Genomic DNA, 25470 nt, shown 5'->3' with positions numbered 1-25470 from the left:
CTGACTGGCATCAGTGAACAAAAAGGATTGTTTTTTTTCCTCTGTAAATACCTTGCATAGCTAGAATAAACAGGAAAATATCAAAATACAAAACATCAGATTTATCTGAATAATGTCTGTGCAGGCGTCTTAATGTGAAAGCACGTTTCTGGCTCTATTATTCAGCCGCTTCCTGACACAGAGAGGAGGCATTTCCAGGGAACGAGTGTTCAGAATCAGCAGGGCAAACAGGAAACATAACTCTGACCCGTCACTGTGTCATATACCAAACACACACACACACACACACACACACACACACACACACACACACACACACACACACACACACACACAGTTTGAAACACTCCCTTGGACGAGACAAAAGTCAGCATAAAGTTGAGAAAGTGGGGCAGCGATGTGTCCTCAGTTTAGACAGAGATTTCACCATCTGCTTCAGCTGCTGAGCTGCTCTACGGTCCACACCGAACACCAAAGCCTCCATGACAAGAACAGAGAGACAGAGATGAAGGGATGGAAATGTGAGGGAGGAGTGCTGAAAGGACGAGCTGATTCAAGCTGAGGCATGTTGATAGTTTTATGTGTGTGTGTGTGTGTGTGTGTGTGTCTCCAGCAGACAGAGAGGGCTTATGAAAAGTGCACTGTTAGTCTGACACTCGCTTCACACGGAGCGAGCAAACGTGTGCTACTGAAAAGCTTAAAATCCTGCTTTTTACGTCAGAGCTTTAAACAAGGTGCTCTGCTGAAGCACAAATCTGTTACGCACACCAAAAACTGAACTTTACAGACGCACACCTTACATCAAATACTGTATATGTTCATCATCCATCCCTACTGTACTCTGAATCCACAGCTACACGAGAATGACATTTTAAATCTCATTAAGTTTGGCTCTCAGTGCAGATTTTTAGTCCCAGGATGATCTACATACTATTTTTGGAAGCTCTGGGGAAAACACAGTAGGCCTAAATACACTGAATTCTTGTCTTTTTTTTATTTAAGACACCACCACTTTTTCTTTTTTTCATTTAACAAAAGATGCAAAAGTTTATGAACAAGGTAAATGCCTTAAAACAAGCATGCACGCAAGAACTCTGCCTTACTAAAAAATGAAATCAGGAACTACCTGAATGAAGAACAACAAGACAGGAAGACTACAAATCAGATCAACCAATCAATGCAAATTTAACACTTTCCGATATTACTTGATGTTAGGTTCAATAACCAGCACCATGAAATAATGAATTCAAGAACAAGTTCCTAACTTCAAGAACAACTACAAACCTGACCACATGTTCAGCACCAACTTTCAGTACTTGACAGTTTTCAAAAATCTGCCCTCTGGACACATTTCTGTCAGTACGTGGATTTGTTGCTCAGCCCCCACAAAAAAAACAGTGAAATCTTGTCATGTCTGTAGGAAAGGGTTTGTCTTGAGGAATTTCCTGAGTTTTTTTGTTTGTTTTTAGCGTTGATTTTTTTTTTTAAAAGGTCTTCGTAGTCAATCAATGATCAAACCAGGTTCACTATAAATTTAAATAAATCAAAAAACAACCCTATTTCTTCCAAAAATCCCTCCTTTGCTTGAGTCCCTCTACCTGTTGGTCCCCAGATCCTGCTTTGAAAACCACTGGACTAATATATCAGTGCTGTTCTTCAAAACTTGCTCGTTTACTGTAAAATACTGCCATGCTGCTAAAAACGCACTCAAAAGTCAAGAAAGTTCCCCATCATCAGTTAACTCGCATTTCTCTGCATTTCTGCTTTTATGCCACATCTCAATGTTGTGTCATCGTGGGAAAACACTCTGTGGTGCTTCTATCTCATGTTACAGCTGGCTGTGGTAAACAAGTGCCATAACAAGGAAATTCCTCCACTCACATCTACAGTAATTTTAACTCTCATGATAAATATCTGCACAAAGAGACACTGAAGTAGCAGGGGAGACAAAGATGACAGCCCTCTTGTTTCTGCAGTGTTTGCCTGAGAGCTACAACTGGGCACAGAGCTTCAGTGCCTTGCGATGCCAAATCATCCGAGGACGAGGAGGAAGAAAACAAAATTACAGGGAGTCCTTGGGGAGTACAGCTGGAGCGGACACACCCTCCGTACGGGCTGATATGGTGGGTTGTCTTCCTGCTCAAAAATGTTTCTCGCTACTCGCCTCTGTAGGTCTGTCACTCAATCTGTTCTCATAATAAGGCAGCTCTGACTCTCTTTGTTTTTGTTTTTAGCCGTGGTTTACCACATATATCATTGTGCTAAAATTACAAAGAGACACAAAGACATCTGTGGTCACAAAACAAGCAGACTTTACATATAAGTTCCACTGTAATAATCAGCTTTCTTAACATTACTTATCACAAAATTAGCCACTTAATAAAGAAGAGGAACTTGTGAAGACAGATGTGAGGCCCTATACAAGCTAGCAGAGATTAAAGCGAGCTCGGTTCCCATGAATAAGTTCAGGGGGAGAAAAATCAATACCTCCAACCTTTATTGACCAACTAACAATTGCTTTACATTCCTTCCTCTGTCTCACAGCCTAGCTGCAGGCCTGCAGACCCAGATGAACAGCCTCATGTAAGTCTGTCTCACCATATAGCCAAAATAAGCCACTTTTCATGCATGTATTATGCTTTAATGTGACATTATAACACGCTTGATTGTTAAACAATAAAAATCATGCACTGACATTATAGCATCTGCTATAATAACACTGAGTGCTTGCAAGTCCATAATGTAGATGTGATACCTTCCTGCTGTAACCCAATAGGTGCTTAAACTGTTCTTTTTTTTTGTGATTTAAAATGGTGTGTTTAATGACCTTATGTAATATAATGGACTGATAATTTACTATCATATTCATGTAAACTCTAGTTCCTCATTTCAGTTGTCTATTTTATTCAGTGTCAGCGTCATTTAAAGTGAACAAACCGCAGTATTTTTCTTTCTGGTGCTTTAAAATGAAATTAAATCATTCTTAGCAAATAATATGCTTCAATGTGATATTACAAAATGATTGAAAACAATAAAATCCATGCACTAACTTCATAGCATCTGCACTGAATGCTAACAAGTCCATCATGTAGACAGTTTATCTCCACCGTTCTCTAATATTCTTGTTTTAGTGATATTAAATGGTGTGTTTAATGACCTTCTGTAATGTAATGGACTGATTAATTACTACATTAATCATATAAACTCACATTTACTTTCTCACACTTATAGTTATAAATTTTAGACAGTGTTAGCATCAATTAAAGCAAACAAACTGCAGTGAAGTTTTGGGTGGTGCTTTTAAAAGAAAATGAATCATTTTTTAGCATATGATTATTATTTAATGTGACATTCTAACTTGCATTGACATTACAGGATCTGCGCTGAGTGCTTGTAAGTCCATAACGTAGACACTATACCTCCATGTAGTATCCCAGTGGGAACCTAAACTGTTTTTGTGGTATTAAATAGTATGTTTAATGACCTCAGAGAATGCAATTGACTAATAAATCATTAGATTAGTCAGTCAGACTTATAGTTTTAGTGTGACATTTAGTTCCCCACTTATAATGTTATATATTATTTTAGGCAGTGTCAAGATCAATAAAAACAAACAAACTAAAGTAACTTTATTGCTGGTGCAATAAAATGAAATCAGATGATTTTTTTTAGCATATATTATGCTTTAATGTGACATTATAACACATGCACTGAGTGCTTACAAGTCCATATACCTCCCTGTAATAGGGGCTAAAACTGTTTCTGTGCCATTAAATGGTGTGTTTAATGACCTTATGCGATGTAATGGACTGATAAATTACTATGTTATTCATATAGACTTATAATTTTTGTGTGACATTTACTTTCCCACTTATACTGTTATATATTTTATGCAGTAAGAATCAATTAAAGTGAACAAAATGCAGCAACTTTCTTGTTAAAATTAAATCAAGTCATTTTTTTGTATATATTATGATTCAGAGTGACATTATAATGTGCTTAATGGTTAAACAACAATAAAAGCCATGCAGTGACATTATAGCATCTGCACTGAGTGCTGAGAAGTCCATAACGTAGACATTATACCTCCCTGCTGTATCCCAGTGGAGGCTTAAACTATTTTTGTGGTATTAAATGGTGTGTTTAATGACCATATGGAATGTAATGAACTGATAAATTACTATATTACTCAAATGGACTCATAGTTTTAGTGTGACATTTAGTTTCCCACTTATATTGTTATAAATTTTAAGCAGTATCCGCATCAATTAAAACGAACAAACTGTAGTAACTTTCTTGTTGGTGCCTTACAATGAAATTAAATCGTTTTTAGCGTGTAAAACTTATCCAGAGAGCTGCTGTACAACACACAGGCCTGCCTATCAGCAGTGAGAGTGGAAGCAGTTTTGAAGCGACCCAGTCAGTGTAATAATAAAAAAAAAAAAAGTAGACACACCCTCTGTGTAAACGGAATAAATGTGATCAGTGCTCTGGGCAGAAATGTCCCACAGTCTTAAAAGCCTCACCAACAAACTGTTAAAATTCCAGCTCGGAGCTTTGAGCGGTTGGTTTGGAGAGCTTCATTTCATAACCGAGCCTAGTTTCTTTATCCACATTTCCTGTCCCAACAAACCATTCAATCCCGAGCTTTTGGCGACAAAAGCAGCCTGGAGATAACGTGGGAGCTGGCGTTAACTCACTTACCTGGACATAATTGTTCTCGCAGTAGTCTGCTACTCTGGTCAGGTTTTGGTAACTCTCTACGAGCGCTCTTTTGCCGGCCGGAATCTCTTCCTCTAACAACATTTGTAGCTCTGCCATCTTACATCTCCCCGCAGAGCCTCCCTTCCCTCTGCCTTCCCTTTGATTGAAGCAGCCACCAGCCCAGCTCTGCTGCTGCTACCGAGAGAGAGAAAAAAAAAGAAAAATCCTCTCAGCGCTATTGTGGGATTCCTGCCCTCGCTTTGGCGTAACGTCAGACCCAAGATCGTCTCTGCTGGGGAGGAGGAGTCACTCAGTGACGAAAAACTGGGACGCGTGTTTGGTCTGCAATCAGGGCACAACAACAACAACAACAACAACAACAACAACAACAACAACAACAACAACAACAACAATAATAATAATAATAATAATAAGAAGAAGAAGAAGAAGAAGAAGAAGAATAACAATAATAAGCATTGTATGTATTTGTTTTATTATTTAGTATTTGACTCATAATATTTGTCATGGGTTTTTATTTATCTCTAATTTTATTTTCTTACTTCCATAGTCGCTCATTTCCGCCAGTGTGAGGAAAAAGATCCTGTAAGTCATTATAATGTAAAAGATGAAATAATTCACAATAATTCACATTCAGATTCAAAAAGTTAATTTAATATTCGCTGCAATGCTTCAATAATCTGCTTCTCAGACATAGCCTACACGTTAATTATTTCAGAAAATTCCTTCCATGTCTCTTTTTTGTCTTATAACATTGTAGTTTAAACAAACCTGAAGTATCTGTGCAACCGTAATTAACTCATTTTTTAATCATTGATTAATTTGCCAGTAGTTTTTCCAGTTAATCAATTAATAATGCAAAAATATTTATCATGATATCCTTAAGCCAACGGTGATGTATTTTAAACTAAATTTTGTTGGGACCACTGACCTAAAACCAAACACTATTCAGCTAACCATCACATAAGACTAAGAACCGCAGCAAATCTTCATATTTGAGAAGTGGAACTAAGTTATGTTTGGCACATATCCTGAAAAAAATACTTTACTGATTTCAGCTCTTGGAATCTTACAGCGACATGTATTATTTAAAAATTAAGACCGAGTGAGAGCTTTTGCTTTTCTTTCCCATTCACCTATCACTCTTCCAACTGAAAAAAAACATGGATCATGTCTAGAGCATGATGGGATATGTAGTTTTAATCTAAGCTGTAGGTAAAGTGGATGCGTGTTATGAATGCGCTGTGACACAGAAATATAACAACATAACATTTTTGATATTTCACTATTAATACTTTTCCGATTTATTCAGTGCACATGTTTGGTTTCTTCGTAAAAAACCGGTTTAAGATACTGAAACTACATTTCCACTATACGCGAAGGATTGTGGCTTTTGTAGGAAATATCGGTATCCGGTGGAGAACTACATCTCCCAGAGTACATTTCTGTCTGGTTTTATTGGGGTCGCATTTAGAAGAGAACTCCAGCCCCGCAAAGATCTCGCGAGAGTAATAATTTTAACCCAAATATTGATCTTTCCCTGACCCACAACAAGTGTTTTCCATCCCCAAACCTAACAATTTTGAACTACAACTTTGTCACAATATAAAACATTATTACTTTGCAAAAGGTCCACAACTAAGAAACGAAATGTACAAATCTCGCGAGAGTTCCGTATATCAGGGGTTACTTTCTAGACACCACCACTTTGTTGTACTGTTCATGGCGTCTGGTCGAGGGCTAAAGACAGATCGCCTTCTGACAAACAGATAGGCCGTTGACTTTAACGGTAAGTGTCAGCGATTTTGACCTTTTTCATCGAGAGTTTAGAAGTATAGATAGTGTTTAGCACTAATATAGAGGTAATTAGTAGTGTGTCGCATACTAGATGGGTGTCCTACATACACAACCGACACAACCTCCTCCTACTGGTGGCCATAACAAGACTGTAGCTACTGTAACTTTAGTTTAGCTAGTAGCATTGGCGTTGCATTGTTGTTATCAAGAGCTAGCATAAATGCTTTTGTAGAAGTAATTTATCTATTTTGTAGTCGCTTGTCTCATTGCAACGGTGTGTTTATTTACTGACTGTCTGTAGGTTTTGTGTTGACTGTCCCGGTGTGACACAATGGAGGTGGAGAGTGTTGCTACAGTGGAGGATGAGAGGCGTTTGATCCAGCTGAGGTTTGATGCCGCCGTCAAAGTGATCAAGAGTTTACCCCCTGATGGTGAGTGACCGACCACACCAGTCTGCGACCAGGCCAGTTTAACCAGTTAACCGCAGAGCTCGGTTGACAGGTATCAGCCTCAGTCAGGTGCAGTGCAACAGCTTGGACCGGCCTGGATCTCGTGCGATTTAAAAGGCTTAATCCACTTTACGAGGAGTGCACAGACTTGAATCCCTGCCAGGCGTCTGCAACTTAATAATGCACTATGACAACAGTGAATTGTGAAAGTCTTTGTGGTCTCAGAGCCTTCACAAATTTGTCAGGGACAGGAAACAGGAAGATGAGGGCAAACGTCCCTATAAAGCCCAACATATCCACCTCTGACATTTTAATGTATATTGCCCCAAATTAAATGAGAAACACTTTAGTTAAAATGATTGCACAATCTCTCATTTGAAGTATAATTGATTAGTTTATATCTATTTCTACTATTTTATTGTTTGATTTGTCAAAATATGTCAATAGTCTTGCATGATCTTAATGAGTACCTTTTGATAATCAAAGTTTATTTCCCCTCAGGTCCCTTTCAGCCGTCCAATGACATGATGCTCAAGTTCTACAGCTACTACAAACAAGCCACTGTGGGAGCGTGCAATATACCCCGACCTGGCTTCTGGGATGCAGTCGGCAAAGCAAAATGGTAATGGCAAAAGGAAATTGACAGTCGATCAATATGTATATATTTTTTTGCTTAAGTACAGACAGAAATGTTAGTGTATTCAATTACACAAGTAATTCTCTCTGGTTCTGATATTTGTCACTTTGAAGAAAAGTTTTCCTTCAAGGCAAAGCTGACTAACGCAACTCACATGAATGCCAAACCCTTGAAAGAATATTAGACTTGTGCATTTTGTTCAACATGTTCATTTTTTCACTCTGCAAAACAAGACAGAGCAGAAATTCTCTCAACTTGTCTCTGTCTGTTTAGTCTCAGGTTGTGTAAGGTAATCTCTGGACTCTGCTTGGAATGTAACCTCTTACCCACTAGGCCTGACAAGTTCATGGTCCCATTACATTGGTGTTGTTTGAAAAAACACTTAGTTTAAGAATAGATGTAGTTACTAATGAACAGTTAAGTTCCTGTCAGCCTTTGACCCACAGCTAACAGAGGACACAGTGGCCTAAAACAAACTGCCCTTATTTACAGAGTGTAAAACTGGCACAAAAGTCTTCCACAACAATTTTGATGATTTAAATGTTTTGTGCTAAATAGGGCTCTGCTTTTTACTTGATAAAGTGATAAAGTAAAGCTGTTTGCTTGGTGTAATTCTTCAGGGATGCGTGGAATTCTCTTGGAGACATGTCAAAAGAAGAAGCAATGGCAGCCTATGTTGATGAAATGAAGCTGGTATGTTTTCTCCATTAAATTTACTTTCAGAGACAGTTTTATTATGCATGAATACTGGAAATTTAATCTTTAAAGGAATAGTTTGGATTTTTTTTTTTTTTTTTACTATTGCCTCGATCACATAGTTTGTGTTATTGTGTGATTTCGGTGGTTTAAAAGGTTAGTTCAGACTCACTAAAGTCACACAATCACACAAGCAACTATGCCTGAAGTATCCCTTTCTATTCCTTTGACTATCTTATCCTCATTGACAATTGTTGCTCTATTTGACGCGTAGATCCTGGAAGGTATGCCCATGACAGATGAGGTGGAGGAGCTCTTGCGCGTCCTTGGCCCATTCTACGAGCTAATCGAGGAGAAGAAGAAGATCTCACAGATATCAGACCTGAGCACAGGTGGGTCTATTTGACCAGGTGTAACTCTTCCACCTCTGACTTAATTTGTCTGTGATATTAAAAACATGTGGAGCTTAACCTTTTATAATTTGCCTCTTGTCCGATGCTCAGCCCGTTTGACAATGTTTGCTAGGCAACTGGAAGGCAAGTATATTACCCTGTAAATATTTGATTCTGGTGATATAGTGTTTGTCTGGTGTTATAGCATAGATGCTTTTAGTGCTTATTAGCAGTCATGTCACGCGTGCTGAATTAATGGTGCAGAACATGTGAGATAGCATATTTAAGGTTAAGGAACATTGCTAATAAAAAAGGACAGGAAATGTGATACTGCTTGCCAGTAAAACATTTTTTTTAGTCTTTTCGCTGTGTGCCTTGATAAATAAAGTGGACCAAATTCAAAGCAAGGCTGTTAAATTCAAAATAAAGTGGTGAAATTCAATCTTTTTTATTCTGATCCTTATTAAAAAGAGGCCAAAATAATCAATAGTTATCGATACTGATTGAGACTAAACATTTTGCAGCTATATCACCCAGCCCTACTTTAATGACAGCTCCAAACTGCCATTCATTCAGTTGACAAAGACTTTAAATATTGGTCTTTCAAGCTCATGTAAACAGGTTGTTTTGATGTAATCATTAAGTTGAAAATGTATTATTAACCTTATTTATTAAAGGAAGCATTGTGATTTGGTATTGGTGTAATGAAATCCATGTTGTTGCACAGGCTTTGGTACAATGTTGAATGCAGCTACGTCAAAGAATGTAACGAAGAGCATCATCAGAACGATGGAGATGAACGGCACTCTGGAGACTCGTCCTGCCAGGCTCAAACCAAAAGAAGTGAGGGAAACGTCAGAGGAGGAGGCACAAGAGGAGGATGAGGAGGAGGAAGAGGAGGAGGAGGAGGACGAGGAGGAGGAAGAAGAAGAAGTGGTGATAAGGGAAGTTAGAAAAGGTAATAAAATTGTAAAAAGAACCCTCCAGCATATTTTTTTTTAGAAAGAAACATTACTTGACAATATTTTCTTTGTTGGGATTTTACTTCAGACAAGAAATCAGCAGCTTCTCAGCCAAAGAAGAAGAGTTCATCCAGGAGGCACAAAGCTCCCCTGCCAAACGGCAAAGTGGCGAATGGTGTTACACATCTGACCAATGGGAGTCATTCCAGGGCCGCCTTGAACAGCGACGACTCCCAGGAGGGTTCAGTCGGTGAGCCTCTGCTCAACGGTCACCACACAGGTGAGGAACACTAAAGCCCCTTTCACACTGGATGCAATCAGCATTCACTCCCTGAGTCAGATGACTTTCAGTAACATCTGAAACTCTTGCTTTTTTTTTCTCCCACACGTGCTGCTTGGCTTGACTGAATTTGATTCTTTGAGTCTGTCAGCCGAGTGGTGGTAGGAGGTGTAATCTATGTTGTATATGTGCACGACACGAAGAATAGTTGCTACCCTGGTTGCAGCTAACGAGGAAAAACATTAAATAAACAATACAGCTGAAAGCAAACATGAAACAGTAAAATAAAGCCGATACCTGAACATACAAACGACGACACAGATGAAAAAATAAACTTCAAACCGCAGAGATTCAGTTTAAAAAAAACAAAACTTCTCTCTGTCCTCTTGCACGGACATGAGTTGAGTCTGCCTTCCGGTGCACATCAGAAAAAAAAACAAAAGGCACACTCGTCTACTGGCAATGTGAAAAGGGTCAGTCACCTATTTTTAGCAAGTTCAAAACCCTGCATGTACGTGCTAATTTTGAGTTTCATAAAGCCACGCTGTGTATGAAACGCTTCAAAATGGTCACTGAGGACTCTGCGCTCACATCAGCCACTGCCTGTGCTGTATTGTGTATCAGTGCACCATGTGATCAGATAATCTGCTAAGCTTCATTTCCAGAGCTGTGGCAGCCACTGAATCTTAACACTTCACACATCAGTTGCTCCTGGGACACGTCTAATCGACTAAAGTAATGACTCTGTTGAAACGTGCACACACAAAGCCCACAAAATGAAGTGAACGCTGCCCTCCTCCATGTCACTTTGTTCATTACAATGCACTTTACTCCACATCACAATGCAGGTCGAGTCTGAGCTTGTCTGTTCTCTTTTTTTATGCACTTTGTACCGCTCTCAGATCCAAACGTAGATGTGTCCGGCCCCATTCACCTGGCCAGTGACTCAGACAGCGAAGTCTATTGTGATTCTGTGGACCAGTTCGGCCAAGAGGAGGCAAGAAACCACGTAACACCTCCTCTTAAATACTGTGTTTCTAGCTCTCGGTCCATCACTGATTCGTTATGATATTCATCTCCTCCAGAGCTCGGAGCATAATCGCTCTCTGGACGACCTGGATGAAGAGGAGAACCACGTCCTGCCTCCTCTGGAGGAGACGCAGGCGACGCAGGAGCACCAAGAGGATGTTCATGGTCCGCCGCAGGTCATCACATGTGGAGGGGAAGATGGAGAGAACGGCGGAACGATGACACAGAGACAGAGACTGAGTGCAGACATGAAGGACAGCTCTGTGGTCAGAAGAGGAAGAGGTAAGGCTGCTCTGACAGGATATTTATACTCGAAGAACCGCGGCTTGACTCAGTCTGCAGAGGCTTGATTGGTATTATGTTTCACAGGGATGGGAATTGATTGGATTTTATCAATACCGCTTATGCCATAGCATTATTGATTCTGCTTATTGGTCTGATTATGGTTGCTGCTTCTGTAGCTCATACAAAGAAACCCTTTGCGAGTGCAGAGGAGCTTGTTTTTCTCCTACATTTTTCATGTTTCACATTTTTAACCATCAGAAGTTGGCCTTAAGTTACAAAAGACTGAGATCTGATCTAAAATACCTGATATGAGATAATATTTGTCCAGCATTTATTTGCATTTAGGTTTCGTTGTGAAAGGACAAACTCTAAGCTGTCTGCGTTGTGTTAATGTTATTATAACAGGATTTTTGCTCTCTGTAACTGACATGCTGCTTGGTTTGGAAGCAGTGGGACGCTTGCGTAGGGTGTGAAATACGTGGAATTCCTGGAATTTAAGCCCATGTTGCCTTGAACGATGTCTCAGCATATTTCTGTTTCCACTCCTACATGAAATTAACTTTTTACAGACACTACAACTATAATAATGACAATAACACACTATACTCTCAAATAGAGCCAAAACATTTAATCAGCTCATTGATTTGTCAATCTTCTGACACTTTAAAGGCCAAAAGATAAGTTGATTGAGAAAAAGCATTTCTGCCTTTTTAGGCTCCAGGTCTCCAGGCCTCGGCTCTGGACCTCTGATGCCCACGTACGGTGGTGGGGATGGGGACGGGGACCGCTGGGGAGGAGCTGGGACACCTGTAGGAAGCTTGAACGAGCAGATCGTTGTGGCGTTGGCTCGACTCCAGGAGGACATGCACAGCGTCCTGGAGAGGCTGCACACCCTGGAGGCTCTCACTGCGAGCCAGGTCAGACCAGCCTGAGTCATTTTTTAGCTTCAGAGGGAAACATTCCTTCTTTCCAATACAAGTTATTTTATTTCTTCCTGAAAACATTTCTGTACATATCATAGAAGTTGTGACTTTGATATAGAGAAGGTTTATTATTTTGTTCATCTATATAACGTAAGTAAAATCTAACATGTCATTTCCATCTTCACACTGTGACAAACGCTGCAGTTAAACAGTAAACTGTGTAAAAATGAACACAGATCCAGTCCAGCTGTGATTTCAGATAAGGGAGTGTGCACTTTGTACTTTCCACTCATATTTTGATGGTGTTTACTTTTTGCTTTCGCTAAAGTTTATGGACTTTTTTTCTCACTCTCTGCAGGCAAGATCAATGTCTCTGTCTCCAACTTATGCACCGCCCCCAGCGAATAAGAGGAGTCAGGTAAACAGTTTTCTCGTTTTTTTTGTTTTGTTTGTTGTTTAATTAGCAAAAATAAAATAAAACATTATTATAGACCAAACCATGTTTCAACTATAGAGGGTTTAAAGAAAAACTAAATGTACAAATAATTAATAATTACATAATTATGTAATTAAATGCTTCAGTAACCAAAAAATAAATTATTATTATCTGTATATAATTTTATTTGTATACTTTTATTTTTTAACGTAATTATGTGCAGTGAAATAAATAAATGTGTCAACTTTCTCCGGCAAAAGTATTTTAAGTAAGTCATTATATATGTATTAATTTATTTAAACATTTAATTAGATAATAAACATTTAATTGTATGATAATGTTTATATATTTAAATAATTTGTTATAATTAGTAGCCTTATTCAGCAGTGTGAACTACGACGGTTTGAACATATTATGACTATGATGAGCCACAGTTTCATTTGAAATAACGCTTATTGTTCTAATTTATTTTTTCATTCCCTAGAGACCATCCTGGTGGCCTTTTGACATTTCTCCGACCAGTTTGGCCTTTGCTGTTATCTGGCCATTTGTGGTACAGTGGCTCATTCGCCTGTATCTGCAGAGGAGGAGAAGGTATCTGTTACAGCAAAATATCAACGTATCTACCGTCATCTTCATGCAACAACTGATTTAACTCTTTAACTTTCTCCATCTTTAATAGACGAATCAACTGAACCTGCTCTCAACCAAACACCCATGGACACAGATAATGAAGAGGTATCCTCTAAATGTCTCTGGTTTGGGTTGCTAATGGCTGTAACTCCCCCCCCCGCTTAGACCCACAGCCCAGTAATTTGCTTTTGCACTATGAAGGAGGCACCTAGAGTAACAAGTGAGAGGGCGAGATCTCTCAAGTGTGTTGTACTGCGGATGTGGAATCAAATAGAAACATGAATGTATGGATTATACAACTTTTCGAGATGATACCACTGTACCGGAATCTTTTTCTCTGTAAGAACGGTTTGTGTTGAGAGGGGGAACTCAGAGTTGGGGTATTGTCGGCGTGTTTATGAACCAACTACAATAGCTTCTCAATTCTTTCCATAACAAAGGCTTTGTTGCACAAAAAATGGGCCCCGATACTTTCTCGTTTTAAGCATAATATGCTTGATGTGGTTATACATTTTCACAATTCACTTTTATTAGTTGCCCAGATAATGCTGCTATGATAAATTGTTGTAATAACTGTAATAGTTTAGAAGGGAGGATTGAATGTAATAATATATTCATGTGTGAGATTCTTTTAAATTCTGAGAATAAGTTAATATTTATTGCTTTTAGCAACAGTTACAATGAAGGCAGCGCAGGCCAGATTTCAGCCGTATAAGTGAGGTTTATGTTTAAAGTGACTGCTAATCGTCGTGTTTAGGTTAGACAAGTTTCTTATCACCTGTCATACTGCATATCGTCTCAGTGCTTTATGGCTGCGTTCAGACTGCGGGCAAAAGTGGCTCAAATCAGATTTTTTGCTCATTTGTGACTCAGATCTGATCTTTTTTTTTTGTTTTAGTAATATGACCTCAGTGTGAACTGTCATCAGAATTCATGGGACTTTTACACCAGTCACAAGTGTCTTGCTGCAAGAGTAGGGCTGGGTACGTTTCAGAAAATTTCCAATTCTGGTAGCGATTTCTTAATTTTGATGCTTTCAAAGTTGCTGGAGGACTTGTTGCCGCTTGTTATTATCAATTTATAATATTGCATTTATCCTGCAGCCTGCTTCTTACCAGTTACCCAGCCTTACGCACGATGAAGCTAAAAGTAGCCATTGAAATCCTGAAAAAAAAAAAATCTTGCTCCACATCAACTTATAAATGAAGAGGTAAACTCTGACTTCAGTGGCTTCCATGTTTAATTCTGTACAACAGCACGTGAAGTCTTTGTTACTTTGTTTCAGGACTGTGACCTGTTCACATTTAAAAGATAATGTGAACAGCCAAACAAACAACAACAACAACAACAAAAAAAAAAGAAATCAGATCTGAGCAATAAATCAGAACCGAGCACTAAGATTTGCAGCATGAACGTAGTCTTCGTCAACGCGGTCTGACTCTTCATCGTTTTTCAAATAGAAGAAGTGCCTCGACATCATAAGGTACATTCATTCTGTAGGTGGCATTATGATTCCTTAGATTCACATATTGTAGCATAACCGTTTCAGTGCTGGACCAAATAATCATTAATTATACTACCTAGTGAGCCATGAGGTAGTCGGCTATCTGATTATTAATGCATAACTCTTGTCACTGTCTGTCTGTGTTGTTTACGCTGTCATGTTTTTCTATATTGTATAATTTTACTGTGTGATGTAATAATATGTTTGTATGAATATTGTGGAAAGATTTTTGTGTGACTGACAGTAATCATGAAATGTTTGCAAAGCAGTGTGAGATCTATACAAATTGTATAAAATAGCTGTACAGTTCAGATTAAAATGCAGTATTTTAATTGCATTCCCATGAATTATTAATATAGAGTACTATATCATATTTACAGAGGTGTGCATCTGCAATAGCACTAATCTTTTCAGAGCCATTATGTTTTAATAAGAAAGTAATAAGTTTACCTTTCTACTGAAATGTACCAAGGCTTTCTCACCCTCTCTGCCTGTGGATAGAGTGGTGTCTGCATGTGATAATCCAAGCCTCAAATAAAGTTTTCATAAAGCATTTGAATTTGTCCAGATTACTTCAATAAATTGTTGGTAAATATGTTTATTCATTTTCTCTCTTGAGTTACAAGGTAGATTTATTTATCATTTCAGGGTGACTACTGGTTCTTAAAAAGTTTTAGATTCAAATTAATTAATTATTAGTCTTAAATTCTGTTGGGAAGGTCTCTACTTATTTAATGTTGTAAGCATGCTCTAAAATTTACTGTACAATGTCTGCACATTTAATCTTTTGCAAAACGGCTATTAAAGCCAGAAGTGGCCATATGTGAACCTGGTGGACCGATTTAGTTGATTTACAAATTATAACGGATGCTGAATTCAACTCGGTTACAAATTGTAGGATATTTATGAAGACAATTATCCAAATGATGCAGATCATGTCCACTTCAATTCACTCTGCAGTAACTCACAATCGAACATTACAGGTAACAAAGGCAAGATCTGCCGCCACCAGGCAGGAAATACAGAAATATCTGCTGACGTACCACCAGACTGAAGAGCAGCTTCTTCCCTCATGCTGTGACTGAAGAATTCATCCTCAGCACGCCACCTTATTAATTAGCTTGTTCTATATTTTTTATTTATCTCTACAATCAATTAATAATAATAATTCAAAGTACAACAAAATATCAGTTTAAAGTCTGATTGTAAATGATAAATGAGTCACTTTGCATCCTTGTAAATACTGTACTAAACTAGAATAATTTGACTATGGCTAAATAATCAGATGGGAGTGTATCACAAGTAAAAATCTATACATTTTGACAAATATTCTTTAATTTAATCACTTACTGTCAGTTTGAATTAGCCATACAGCTTACGTTTAACTTGCTCTAAATATCCTGATTTTATTACATGGCTTATACAAATATATATTTTGTGTCACATTGATGTGTGCCGATTATATATATATATATAAGTGTTTAAGCAACATGCTCAGGCCTTGGAGCCACTGAGAGACCTACACTAACTTTTAACAGACACACTGTCTCTTCTCCAGACAGTAGATGCAGCTGTCTTCACCTTTCAGGTAAACGGGAGAACAACCTGATAGCGTTGCCATGGCGGCTGAGGTCGGAGAGGCGTTGCCTCGTCTCTCTGAACGGAGAAGACGTAACTGTAATCTGGTTTGGGTAACGCTGACCCTGAGCTGTGGAGCCAGGGGTGTTGAACTGTGGTCTCAGACCTCGTGCATTCACAATTCCTGTGTTTGGATTTACAGACCAGTAGGCTAATTCACTGTGTTCAGTCTAACCTTATTTGGACTCATTCATCATGATCTTGTCTGTGAATGTTTAAAGGTCTCAGAGGACTGAAATTCCAGAACTGAAGAGAGCATCAATACCAACTGTGTGCTGAATATTCCTTCATTCTCCCTGATCAAGTGTTATTAAACCACAGTGTCTGTCTGTTATATATTTATTTATTTCATATTATTAGTGAGTTTATCTTTCTCAGTCAATTTAGATTTACATGTTATCTCAATTTTGTCATTGTGATGTTTGATTAATTAAAATGGCCCAAAGTACAGCTTGTTACAAACAGATTTTATTTGTATTTTACTTTTTTCTTAGAGTAAACAAGATAAAAATTTCACAAGTATCAGAGATCCAATTGAATTTGTCTAAAACACTAGTAGTGTAGAAAATGGAAAGGAGATATCACGTCAAAACTGCAAACACAAAGGACATAAAAACAGCAAAAAACAGTCCTGTTAGAGTACAAAGTCCATACTCATGTCTTATACTCTTGTCTTAAAACGGCACACACTAAAGGTTATTAACAAGATTTACATATAAAATACACTATTCATGAATATATTAGCAGGTTTTTCTACATCAGTATTGTACCCCTCGAAGAGAAAATCGGGAGGCCCGCCCACCCAGTCTAAGCAGGGGAACATTACAGTGATGAACAGTGCAGCAATAAATCGGAGGTAAACATCAGGCAGTACGTACCATATTTAAATGAACGTACATACAAAGTTATTCTATGTTTGATCAATATAACCATAACAATACAGAAAGGCCTATTATAAAGTAAAGCAGTAGCAAACAGTAATTTGCTAGTAGAAGAGCCTAATTTAAGAGCCATAACTATAGCATGTGGTTATACCAAGTTATAAAACAAGTTTACTTTCTACAATGTATAGCTACAGTAACTGACCAGTGATTGCACATAAGTAAAATGTTTTTTTTTTTTTTAAATATTACAACCTTGAAGGGAAACCATCAGAATCCACATCGATACTGTGTTTTTATTTGAAAAGGTGTGATTCATCAGCAGCCAAAATTTCTCTGCGGCTGCATTAATAAAACTCTTAACCGTTAAATTTTATGACTCTATAGACTGAAGCCGGACACGGCGATGTGTTGAGCGTTGTTTCTTGCCTCGAAGTAGGAGGTGTCGGTCTCGTCCTCCGGCTGAGGGATGAACGGCATCGGCTGGTTCTGCAGGTTGTCCCAGTCCAGGCCCTCAAACAGGGAGTGACGCTTGAGTTCTGGTGGATGTTCACGGGGGAAAAAAAAAAGATCAGAACACACTTCACATTTTATTTTAACAAGTGTCCTACACGGTTAGAGCTGCAACAGTTAGGCAAAACAAAATTAATTGCCAACTATTCTGATGATCAATCGTTTTCAAGCAAAAATGTCAAATATTTGCTGGTTTCAGACCTTTGAACCCCCCCACTCCACTGAGCTGGCCGTTTGTCTGAATATGGAAATGAAGTATAACAAGTCAAACCAGTCTGATATCGGGTTAAGTTCCAGCTTCTTAAATGTAAAGACTCTTGTGGACATTTTACAGACTAAATGATTAATCAGTTAATTGTGACAATAATTTCCAGTTGAAGCAATAATGAAAATAATTGTTAACTGCAGCCCTATGTACAATTACCTTTCCTTACAATGGGTGTTAGGTGTCGAAAATTGTTCAAAATGAGCTTTTAATTTAAATAATTGAAATCAGAGCCTCAATCTGCAGTTCTAGGATTTGTTCAGCCTACTTGGGGCATGCAGTGTGTGTCGGAAGGAAAAAAATAAAATTTTTACAGAAGGATTTGAAAACGTAAATCACAATCGTCAGGGTTAAAGAGCAATGACTGTTGATTCTCAACTCGATAGTCTGACAATGGCACAGGCATCAGTGCTAAAGAAAAGCTTAAAAAGAAAAACTGAATCACATTGGGATCTTAAAATTACAAGTCAAATTGTATTGTGGATTTGGAGAATCATGAAACAGAAATTTGTTCACACACGTAATCTAAGAATTTGTCAAAACTGGGTTGGATCAAAAACACATGCAGTAAAATAATAGAAAAGCAATAAATAAATGAATAAACAAAACAAAAATCCTGCACATGCATCATCCCTTGTGCTCACTTTATTAACGGCATTTCGGCTCTCAGACCTTATCGGGTAAAATTCATGAATTTCACATTTTTAAAAGTAAAAAGTGGCCCTCACCCTTTAGACCAGCTCGCTTTGTCATGTCCATCGTCAGGAGGATTTCAATTGCATTTCTCGAGTCTGCAGACAGTTCCTCTTCTTCTTCAGGCCAGGGAATATCTAAAGTTGTTCAGGGGAGAAAAGAAGCAATAAAGTCCAGTCATTAACATTGTCAGTTTGTTCAGTTATAACTGTCAAACAATGGCTTGGAAGTCCATGTAATATTAGTCATGCTGATCATCAAATACAGGCTTTATGTCCCCATATACCCCATATTTTAGAGCATTTTGCAGGGCTCAACAGTAACGATTGCCCATTTCACCAGGGCAAATAAATGCCACAGGCTAGTAAATCTAGCAACTAACGTGCCTGACCGGGCAAGTGGTAAATGGTTAAAGTAATTTTTCATGCAAGAATGGCAGGATATTGTGTTTTCAGCCTCTCAAATATGGAGATTTTCCACTTTCTTCTGTATTTGTGGATATTTTTGGACACTGCAGCCCTAGATTTATCATGGCAATTAACTTTAGTCTTTGATGTTATTTTATATCCACTAATGAATAAAACAACTTGTAGAGAGACAAGTAAAAATTGACTTTGGAAGTAAATTTCTAACCTACTTGCCTGACTGGGCAAATGAACCCTGATTTTGTGGTTTAGGTTTGAATCTCCAGTAAAAGAAAACCAAACCCACCTCTGTTGAGAATATTCTGGAAGACCAGCTGAGGCGTCTCGTCGTTGAAAGGTGGCACACCTGTGAGGAACTCGTAAAGACACACGCCTAGCGCCCACCAATCCACCATGAAGTCTGGACGAGGGCGAAGAAAAGTCACATTTCATACAGCTGCTGCTGGCTTCAAACACTGTAATTCCTGTTAGAGTGCGCTCTAATTATACTGCGGTGGCAGAAGCGGGGACTGAGTTAGACTGAGGATGGAGGGATTCAACTTCACATTCTTTCATTCACACATGGAACAATAAATAACCGAAGAGGATCAAAAGGAATTTCCTTTAACACACATGAACCTTGTTTATGTTGTAGCTTTAAATAAGTAATTTTGCTTCTGCAAGGATCTTAAATGACAATGATCATAACCTATTATTGAGATTAGAAAAAGACTTGACAGCAGATGAAATAATACTTCCACACAGGATCATTCATGTCACAGACCCACTGTTCATGAATCCAAACAGCAGTGATCGTGCTACAAACTGGCATTGTGCAACTGACGAGAAATATTGCTCTCAGCATGTTAACATTTGAATGAATAATAGCACGTCAGATCAATAGGCTATTATTAGATGACATTTTGCATGTCAGTGGCTAAATGTCAAAAATAAAGCCAGTGCCACAGCACATCAACTACGCTTCAGGATTACCCCAAAACCGCAGATTTTAAGAGCCGAAAAACCCTTTTATTCGGTTAAAAGCACAACAGCCTCCACAAATGTGGTTCCCCAACTTTTAACAATGTTGTTAGTTTAATGTTAGGATACAATCCCATTTTTTTAGCCTTTGTAATCACATGTTTAAAACGCTGTCCCCTTCCCTCTGATCAGGCCCACAGTTCATTCACCAAACCAAGGGGCAGAAACAGAACCAGTGGGAAAAAAGGAAAATGGGGGAAGAATCAGCTCATTTTCTATAGCGTATTAGCAGGCTGGTGATCATGCAAGCTTGCTTGCAAAATTAACATCATTATAAACTTACCACACTGACAACCCCCTGAAACTCAAAGAGAAGGTCCGTCACAAGGACTATAATGAGAACCATCCAATGCCAATACTATAGGACTACATCAGGCTATTATTTGACTAAAAACAGACGTATTCTTGTGGTGCCTTTTAAAGAAAAAATCCTCTCTTACCATGCGGTTTTCCCAAAAGAAGCTCTGGTGCCAAATAGTCAGGAGTTCCTAATATGGGCGCACCTTCAACAGGCAGTGCACCCCTTCTGACGCTCTTTGGGGTCCTGAAGGGGGTGTGAGAGGTCGACATGGGCTGAGGAGTCTGATGTGAGAGGGAAATAAAAGGAAACATGAAAAATGAGTGTCCTTCAATACATTAATGATGTTCATGTCATGTGCAATGCAATTTAATACACCATCAGTTATGTCCTGAAAAAATTCAGGTAAGAAAAAAAAAAAACCCGCATTGGGTTGTGTGGCGTATTTATGTCTATGATCTAGAGCACATGCAACTGTCACAAGCCCCAATCCTGTGGCACCCCACAATGGTTAAAGGATGCCATTACAGAAGTTGCATTACACAAACTACAAAAGCTTTCCAGGTTATGAAAACTCTGAGTGGATGTGAACACAAACTCAGTTGGCATTGGCAGCATTAGGGGTGTCACAACTTCAATACTGAATCAAAAATCGATACAATCGAAATGTACTAACCCTGTCACCCCTGCGATCTTTTGTCTAACCTCCTGCCAGTAGGTCTTACTACCAGCTACTTTAAATGAGGAATTCTGGAACTGGACCACTGGTGCAGAACACTGTGGCTCTGTTTTAAAATGTGAATTGTGTCCTTGTGTGGTTACCTGATTGAGAGAGCTGTTGGAGCTGGGTCTTTTCTGTACTGGTGTTGCAGCGCCAGATGCAGAATGATAAGAAGCTGTTGCAGACAGGTCCATAGCGTCAACAGACCCAACGCTAAGTCGGGACACCCCGGACATGTTGGAGCGGTTAATGGAGCTACAGTAGCTGCGGAAAGCTACAACATTTCTTGGCTTGAGGAATGAGGGGGACTGTGCAACACTGCAGGCCAGATCAGGGAGCCGGTTGAGGAAGGAACACTGAGATTCACCTCTCCAGCCAAAGTTACCAAGTTTGGGTGTTTCATTCGTAACAGCAGATGGAGATTGTGGGAGTGATTCAGTGATGGATGAGTCTTTATTTTCCTCTTGCTCCTCAAATGATGCTGAACCCATGTTTTTAGAAGATTTGTTTGGCTTGAGAGACGCACGGCTGTCAATAGTGAGAGACGTTTCATGCATGGACCCGTCAGAGTCGAGGCTCAGGCTCCTGCAAATGTCACTGTTCCCACTAAGTGGCGACGTGAAACTTGAATGTGACAAGTCTTTGGCTCCGTCTTCAAACACGTCCTCTGTTGGCTCTTCAAGCTCACAAAACAGACTTTTGGACACAGCAATGGGACTGGAGCGCTTTGGGACTCGGTCCTCTGCTAACCCCATCCCTTCTGTGGAGGCCACAAAGTCGCCTAGTTGGATGGTGGAAAATGTTCCAGTAAGGCCGGTGTGAAACCTCGCAGTCTCCTCTGGAAACTCGTAGCATCTCTTGTAGTGTGCATTACTCTTCTTGGCCTGGATCTCAGCTAGCTCGGGACTTCTCTCAACATCAGAGAACGTTCTCTTTAGAGCTACGGCTGAGTGACAAAAATCATCCCGAGCTGTTGAATCAGACTCCCGTTTGTTGGCTGGAGACTTTTTTTCTGCAAGATGGTCTGGATCTGACAGATATGACAGATTGTTTTCCTTAGCAGAGAAGGCAAAGGTGCCTGGTTTTGTGGGTGCACAGTCCTGTTCAGAGTGTCCTCTCCCCCTCTGTTGATTAGCGTGTTCATTTTCTTTCTGAAGAACAAAGACAGAGTAAAATCAAATTATTGTCACAGCAAATGCAGGCATATTTCAATTAATCTATATTAAAACCAATCAAATCCCAATCCTTTGCTAATCTTATCTACAGATTATACAGTAAAATGTCTGCAATGGGGAACTATTTTAAACTATTTAAACTATTTTAAACTAGGAACAATCCTTTTGTATTTACTAGGCCTGTCATGATAACTGCTTTTATTGGTCAATATACTGTGCCAGAAATAATTGTTAGAAATTATAATTAGCGTAATTATCATGACAGCCCTAGTATTCACAGATACATAATATTAAATTAAGATATCGGGGGCAACCAAGTTAGTCAGGGCAGCCCTAATCAAAACATAACGTTGCTTAATATGTCATAACTTACACACAGTTACAAGTTTATAATCACTGACCTCCTCACACTCCCACATTGGACTGACGCCACCTTCGGTGTCGGTGGTGGTGCTGCCTGCACTCATCGTCTCAAACCTCTTCCTCGTCTTCAGCAGTGTAGGAGTCAGATTTTTAGCCAAGTTATGAGGACTGAATACAATGTTGTTCGGTCCTACAGAAACAACACAGTTAATGTATCTGACACAACGTTTCATAGCCAAGATCTCATCAAGAAGCAATACTAGGTACCAGTCTTAGAGATGATTTAACAGTCTGAGCATAACCGAAATGTTAATAAATAAAAAAACAAAACAAGCCAAGAAGAGGACATATTGACATCTACCATGACTTACCCATTTTCCAAGGGTAGTGAGTCGGAGAAAACATCTGATCTTTTCTCTTCTTCATCAAAGGAGAACCAAGAGAGTTATTCTTCTGTCTTATTTTACCACAGGACATGGGACTGGAAACAGCAGATGCGCTGCAGTGACGCTTGCCTTCTCCTGCAGGTGTATTCTGTGTTTAATAATATAATAATAAAATTAATTAACAGTTGTTATGAATGATGCAATGCTAATAGAACATCTCTCCACGTGAAACTACAGAAATTCACTTACAAATCCAAGGGAGCTGATTAAGGAGAGGACTTGACCTGGGGTGCGGAAGTAATCTTTTTTTGGTTTAGCCAAGGATGGAGTAGTGAGGATATCCATAAGACTCAGTTCTGACAGACAGAATGAAGAGAGAATGCAGAAAAAAAAAATTACAGGGGGTGATGGTCACAATTTGTTCAAATGTCAAGCTGTTGGGACTTCATACCTCTGTCAAGCTTGACTTTAGAAAGGCCAAAGTCTGTTAATTTGATGTGACCTTCATTGGATATGAGCATGTTGTCTGGCTTCAAGTCCCTAAAAAGTTAGCATTCAGGTAAATTTCAAGTCAAACAATAAATCTCATAGAGCAGCAAAGATTGGTTTGAAATTAGTTGTCAATTATTAAATTAATATTATAAAACAATTTTGATAATCCATTATTAGTTTTGCATCATTTTATGAGGAAAAATGTTAAAATTTTCTGATTCAGCTTCTAAAACATGAATATTTTCTGATTCCTTTAGTCCTCTATGACCGTAAACTGAACAGTTTTGGGTTGTGAACAAAACAATACATTTAAAGGACATCACCATGGGCTTTGGGAAACAGTGATTTTAAACAGCAATGAAAATACTAGTCAGTCAGTGTTATATACATCTAATGACAACTTAAGAAATAATATCAAAGTACCTGTGGATTATACCATGACGATGGAGGTAGTCCAAAGCCAGTGCAACCTCTGAAATGTATTTTACAGACATATCCTGGTCGAAATACCCATAGATGTGAAGCAAAGATTTGACATCTCCACCAATGAGGTATTCCATTACCTGTAAGCAACATTAAAATATAGATTTTACAAAAGCTACAAACTTAATAACTTCATAAAGTTGTTACTGTAAAAGTATTTTGTGTATTTTCCCACTCAGTGTTACCAGATAGACTTTGGTGGCTGTCTGAAGGGAGTAAAACAGGTGAACCACGAAGGGGCTTTTGCTCAGAGCAAGTGCATCTCTCTCTGCCTTCATCTGGCCCGTCATATTTTTATCCACCATGTCTGCTTTCTTCATCACCTAAAGGGGAAAAAAAGAGTATTTACAAATAAAACAAGTCTCCCAAAATAATTTAAAGTTGTCAAAAGACCAAACCAACTCACCTTGATCGCATATAATCGCGCATTGCACTTCTTCCGTGCGAGGTAAACCTTTCCAAATGCTCCACGACTGATGGGCTTCAAAACGATGAAATCTTCGATAGAAGGCGGTTTAGGAACTTCTACCGCTTTATCGTCTGTAGCGGAGCCGTGGTTTTCTTCGGCGTCCATGTTATTACTAGTTTTAAAAAGAGGAACAGGGTTGTGTCTATAACAGCCAGCTAGCTCACAGTTAAGAGTTGCATGATAAAACAACAATTTCTCGTTTGTTTTGAAATTTGAATTCCGCTGCTCTTTCGCGGGGTCCTCGGGCGTCCCTTTAGCTGTGCAAATAACTGCCTGTACGAAAAGCGTGACATTTTCGTCATGTGCAGTGCAGTTAAGGGTTAGTTATTAATATTAGTCGTAATATCTTCAAGTGTATTATCATTTGTCAAATAAGATACCCAATGGAACGACTTTCATATTTTCGGTATTTTAATTATGATCAGGCAGCCAGATGCAGCCTGTGGAGTCATAGGTGTGCCATAAAGGACATAAAGTAAATAAATATATGAAAAATAAATATGCATGTTTTTTAAATGTGTAAATATAGAAAATACATAAAATAATAAATACATATGTATTTCTACATTTTAGCCCTTTATTTTTCCTGTTTTTTTTCTTCTGCTTTTGCTTTTCTCTATGGCTTGATAGGCCAAGCTGTCAGTCAGCTAGGTTTGGGTGGGCTGACCAGTCAATTTCTTGCTTGTTTGCTTGTTCATTCATGACACTCTTTTGACTCCACAAAGACAGCCACACTGAATGTGAATAATGTGAAAATGCGAGTAGTCATATTTTTGTCCTATACTTTTAGGCACTTTAAATCTTTTTAAACTTTAATAAACTTGCAGGTTTTTATTTTTTATTTATATATTTTGTGATAATACTGAACATTATGCCACTTATGTCAACGTTAATTATAACTAA

The 25470-nt window shown here is 38.6% G+C and overlaps 3 protein-coding genes across 8 annotated transcripts in view; 1 reads left to right on the top strand and 2 right to left on the bottom strand.

The window, feature by feature from the left end:
- Nucleotides 1–4953, bottom strand: part of abi1a (abl-interactor 1a) — a 60502-nt gene extending 55549 nt beyond the window's left edge. For 2 of the 6 annotated variants that reach the window (XM_084710446.1, XM_084710448.1), the window contains exon 1: nucleotides 4705–4953. In XM_084710446.1, coding sequence (XP_084566572.1) covers nucleotides 4705–4821 — 117 coding nt within the window. In that variant the 5' untranslated portion in view covers nucleotides 4822–4953. The remainder of the gene's footprint in view (nucleotides 1–4704) is intronic. The other 4 variants (XM_084710451.1, XM_084710447.1, XM_084710449.1 and 1 more) reach the window with 3 other exon arrangements.
- Nucleotides 4954–6388: 1435 nt separating this feature from the next.
- Nucleotides 6389–13768, top strand: acbd5a (acyl-CoA binding domain containing 5a). The gene is given in 13 exon segments (XM_084747571.1): nucleotides 6389–6511; nucleotides 6821–6950; nucleotides 7470–7590; nucleotides 8226–8298; nucleotides 8576–8693; nucleotides 9421–9716; nucleotides 9719–9935; nucleotides 10838–10932; nucleotides 11021–11246; nucleotides 11964–12166; nucleotides 12531–12590; nucleotides 13093–13202; nucleotides 13291–13768. Coding segments are annotated over 12 exon segments (1632 nt in total). The 5' UTR covers nucleotides 6389–6511; nucleotides 6821–6850; the 3' UTR covers nucleotides 13304–13768.
- Nucleotides 13769–16829: 3061 nt separating this feature from the next.
- mastl (microtubule associated serine/threonine kinase-like) lies at nucleotides 16830–24805 on the bottom strand. The gene is made up of 12 exons (XM_084747766.1): nucleotides 24505–24805; nucleotides 24284–24421; nucleotides 24039–24178; nucleotides 23575–23663; nucleotides 23373–23479; nucleotides 23109–23271; nucleotides 22776–22927; nucleotides 21301–22350; nucleotides 20621–20762; nucleotides 19447–19560; nucleotides 18771–18872; nucleotides 16830–17803 (listed from the first exon to the last, which is right to left on the bottom strand). The coding sequence occupies exons 1-12, from the start codon at nucleotides 24670–24672 to the stop codon at nucleotides 17646–17648; spliced, it is 2523 nt and encodes an 840-aa protein (XP_084603892.1). The 5' UTR covers nucleotides 24673–24805; the 3' UTR covers nucleotides 16830–17645.
- Between the last annotated feature and the right edge of the window lie 665 nt (nucleotides 24806–25470).

Source organism: Lutjanus erythropterus, chromosome 21 (genome assembly GCF_056507025.1).
Source record: "Lutjanus erythropterus isolate fLutEry1 chromosome 21, fLutEry1.hap2, whole genome shotgun sequence".
NCBI classification, from domain to species: Eukaryota; Metazoa; Chordata; class Actinopteri; order Lutjaniformes; family Lutjanidae; genus Lutjanus; species Lutjanus erythropterus.
Note: the sequence above shows the minus strand (reverse complement) of the source record. Positions and strands in the feature narration are given on the sequence as shown.

What these genes read in the sequence shown, in the direction of transcription:
- mastl (XM_084747766.1), bottom strand. Translation starts at nt 24,672, where the DNA reads ATGGACGCCGAAGAAAACCACGGCTCCGCTACAGACGATAAAGCGGTA. An exon ending in CAATGTGGGAGTGTGAGGAG is followed by an intron (nt 22,351 to 22,775) that starts GTCAGTGATTAT and finishes TTTGTTCTTCAG; the next exon opens with AAAGAAAATGAACACGCTAA. An exon ending in TCTTTTGGGAAAACCGCATG is followed by an intron (nt 19,561 to 20,620) that starts GTAAGAGAGGAT and finishes GCCCTCGTCCAG; the next exon opens with ACTTCATGGTGGATTGGTGG.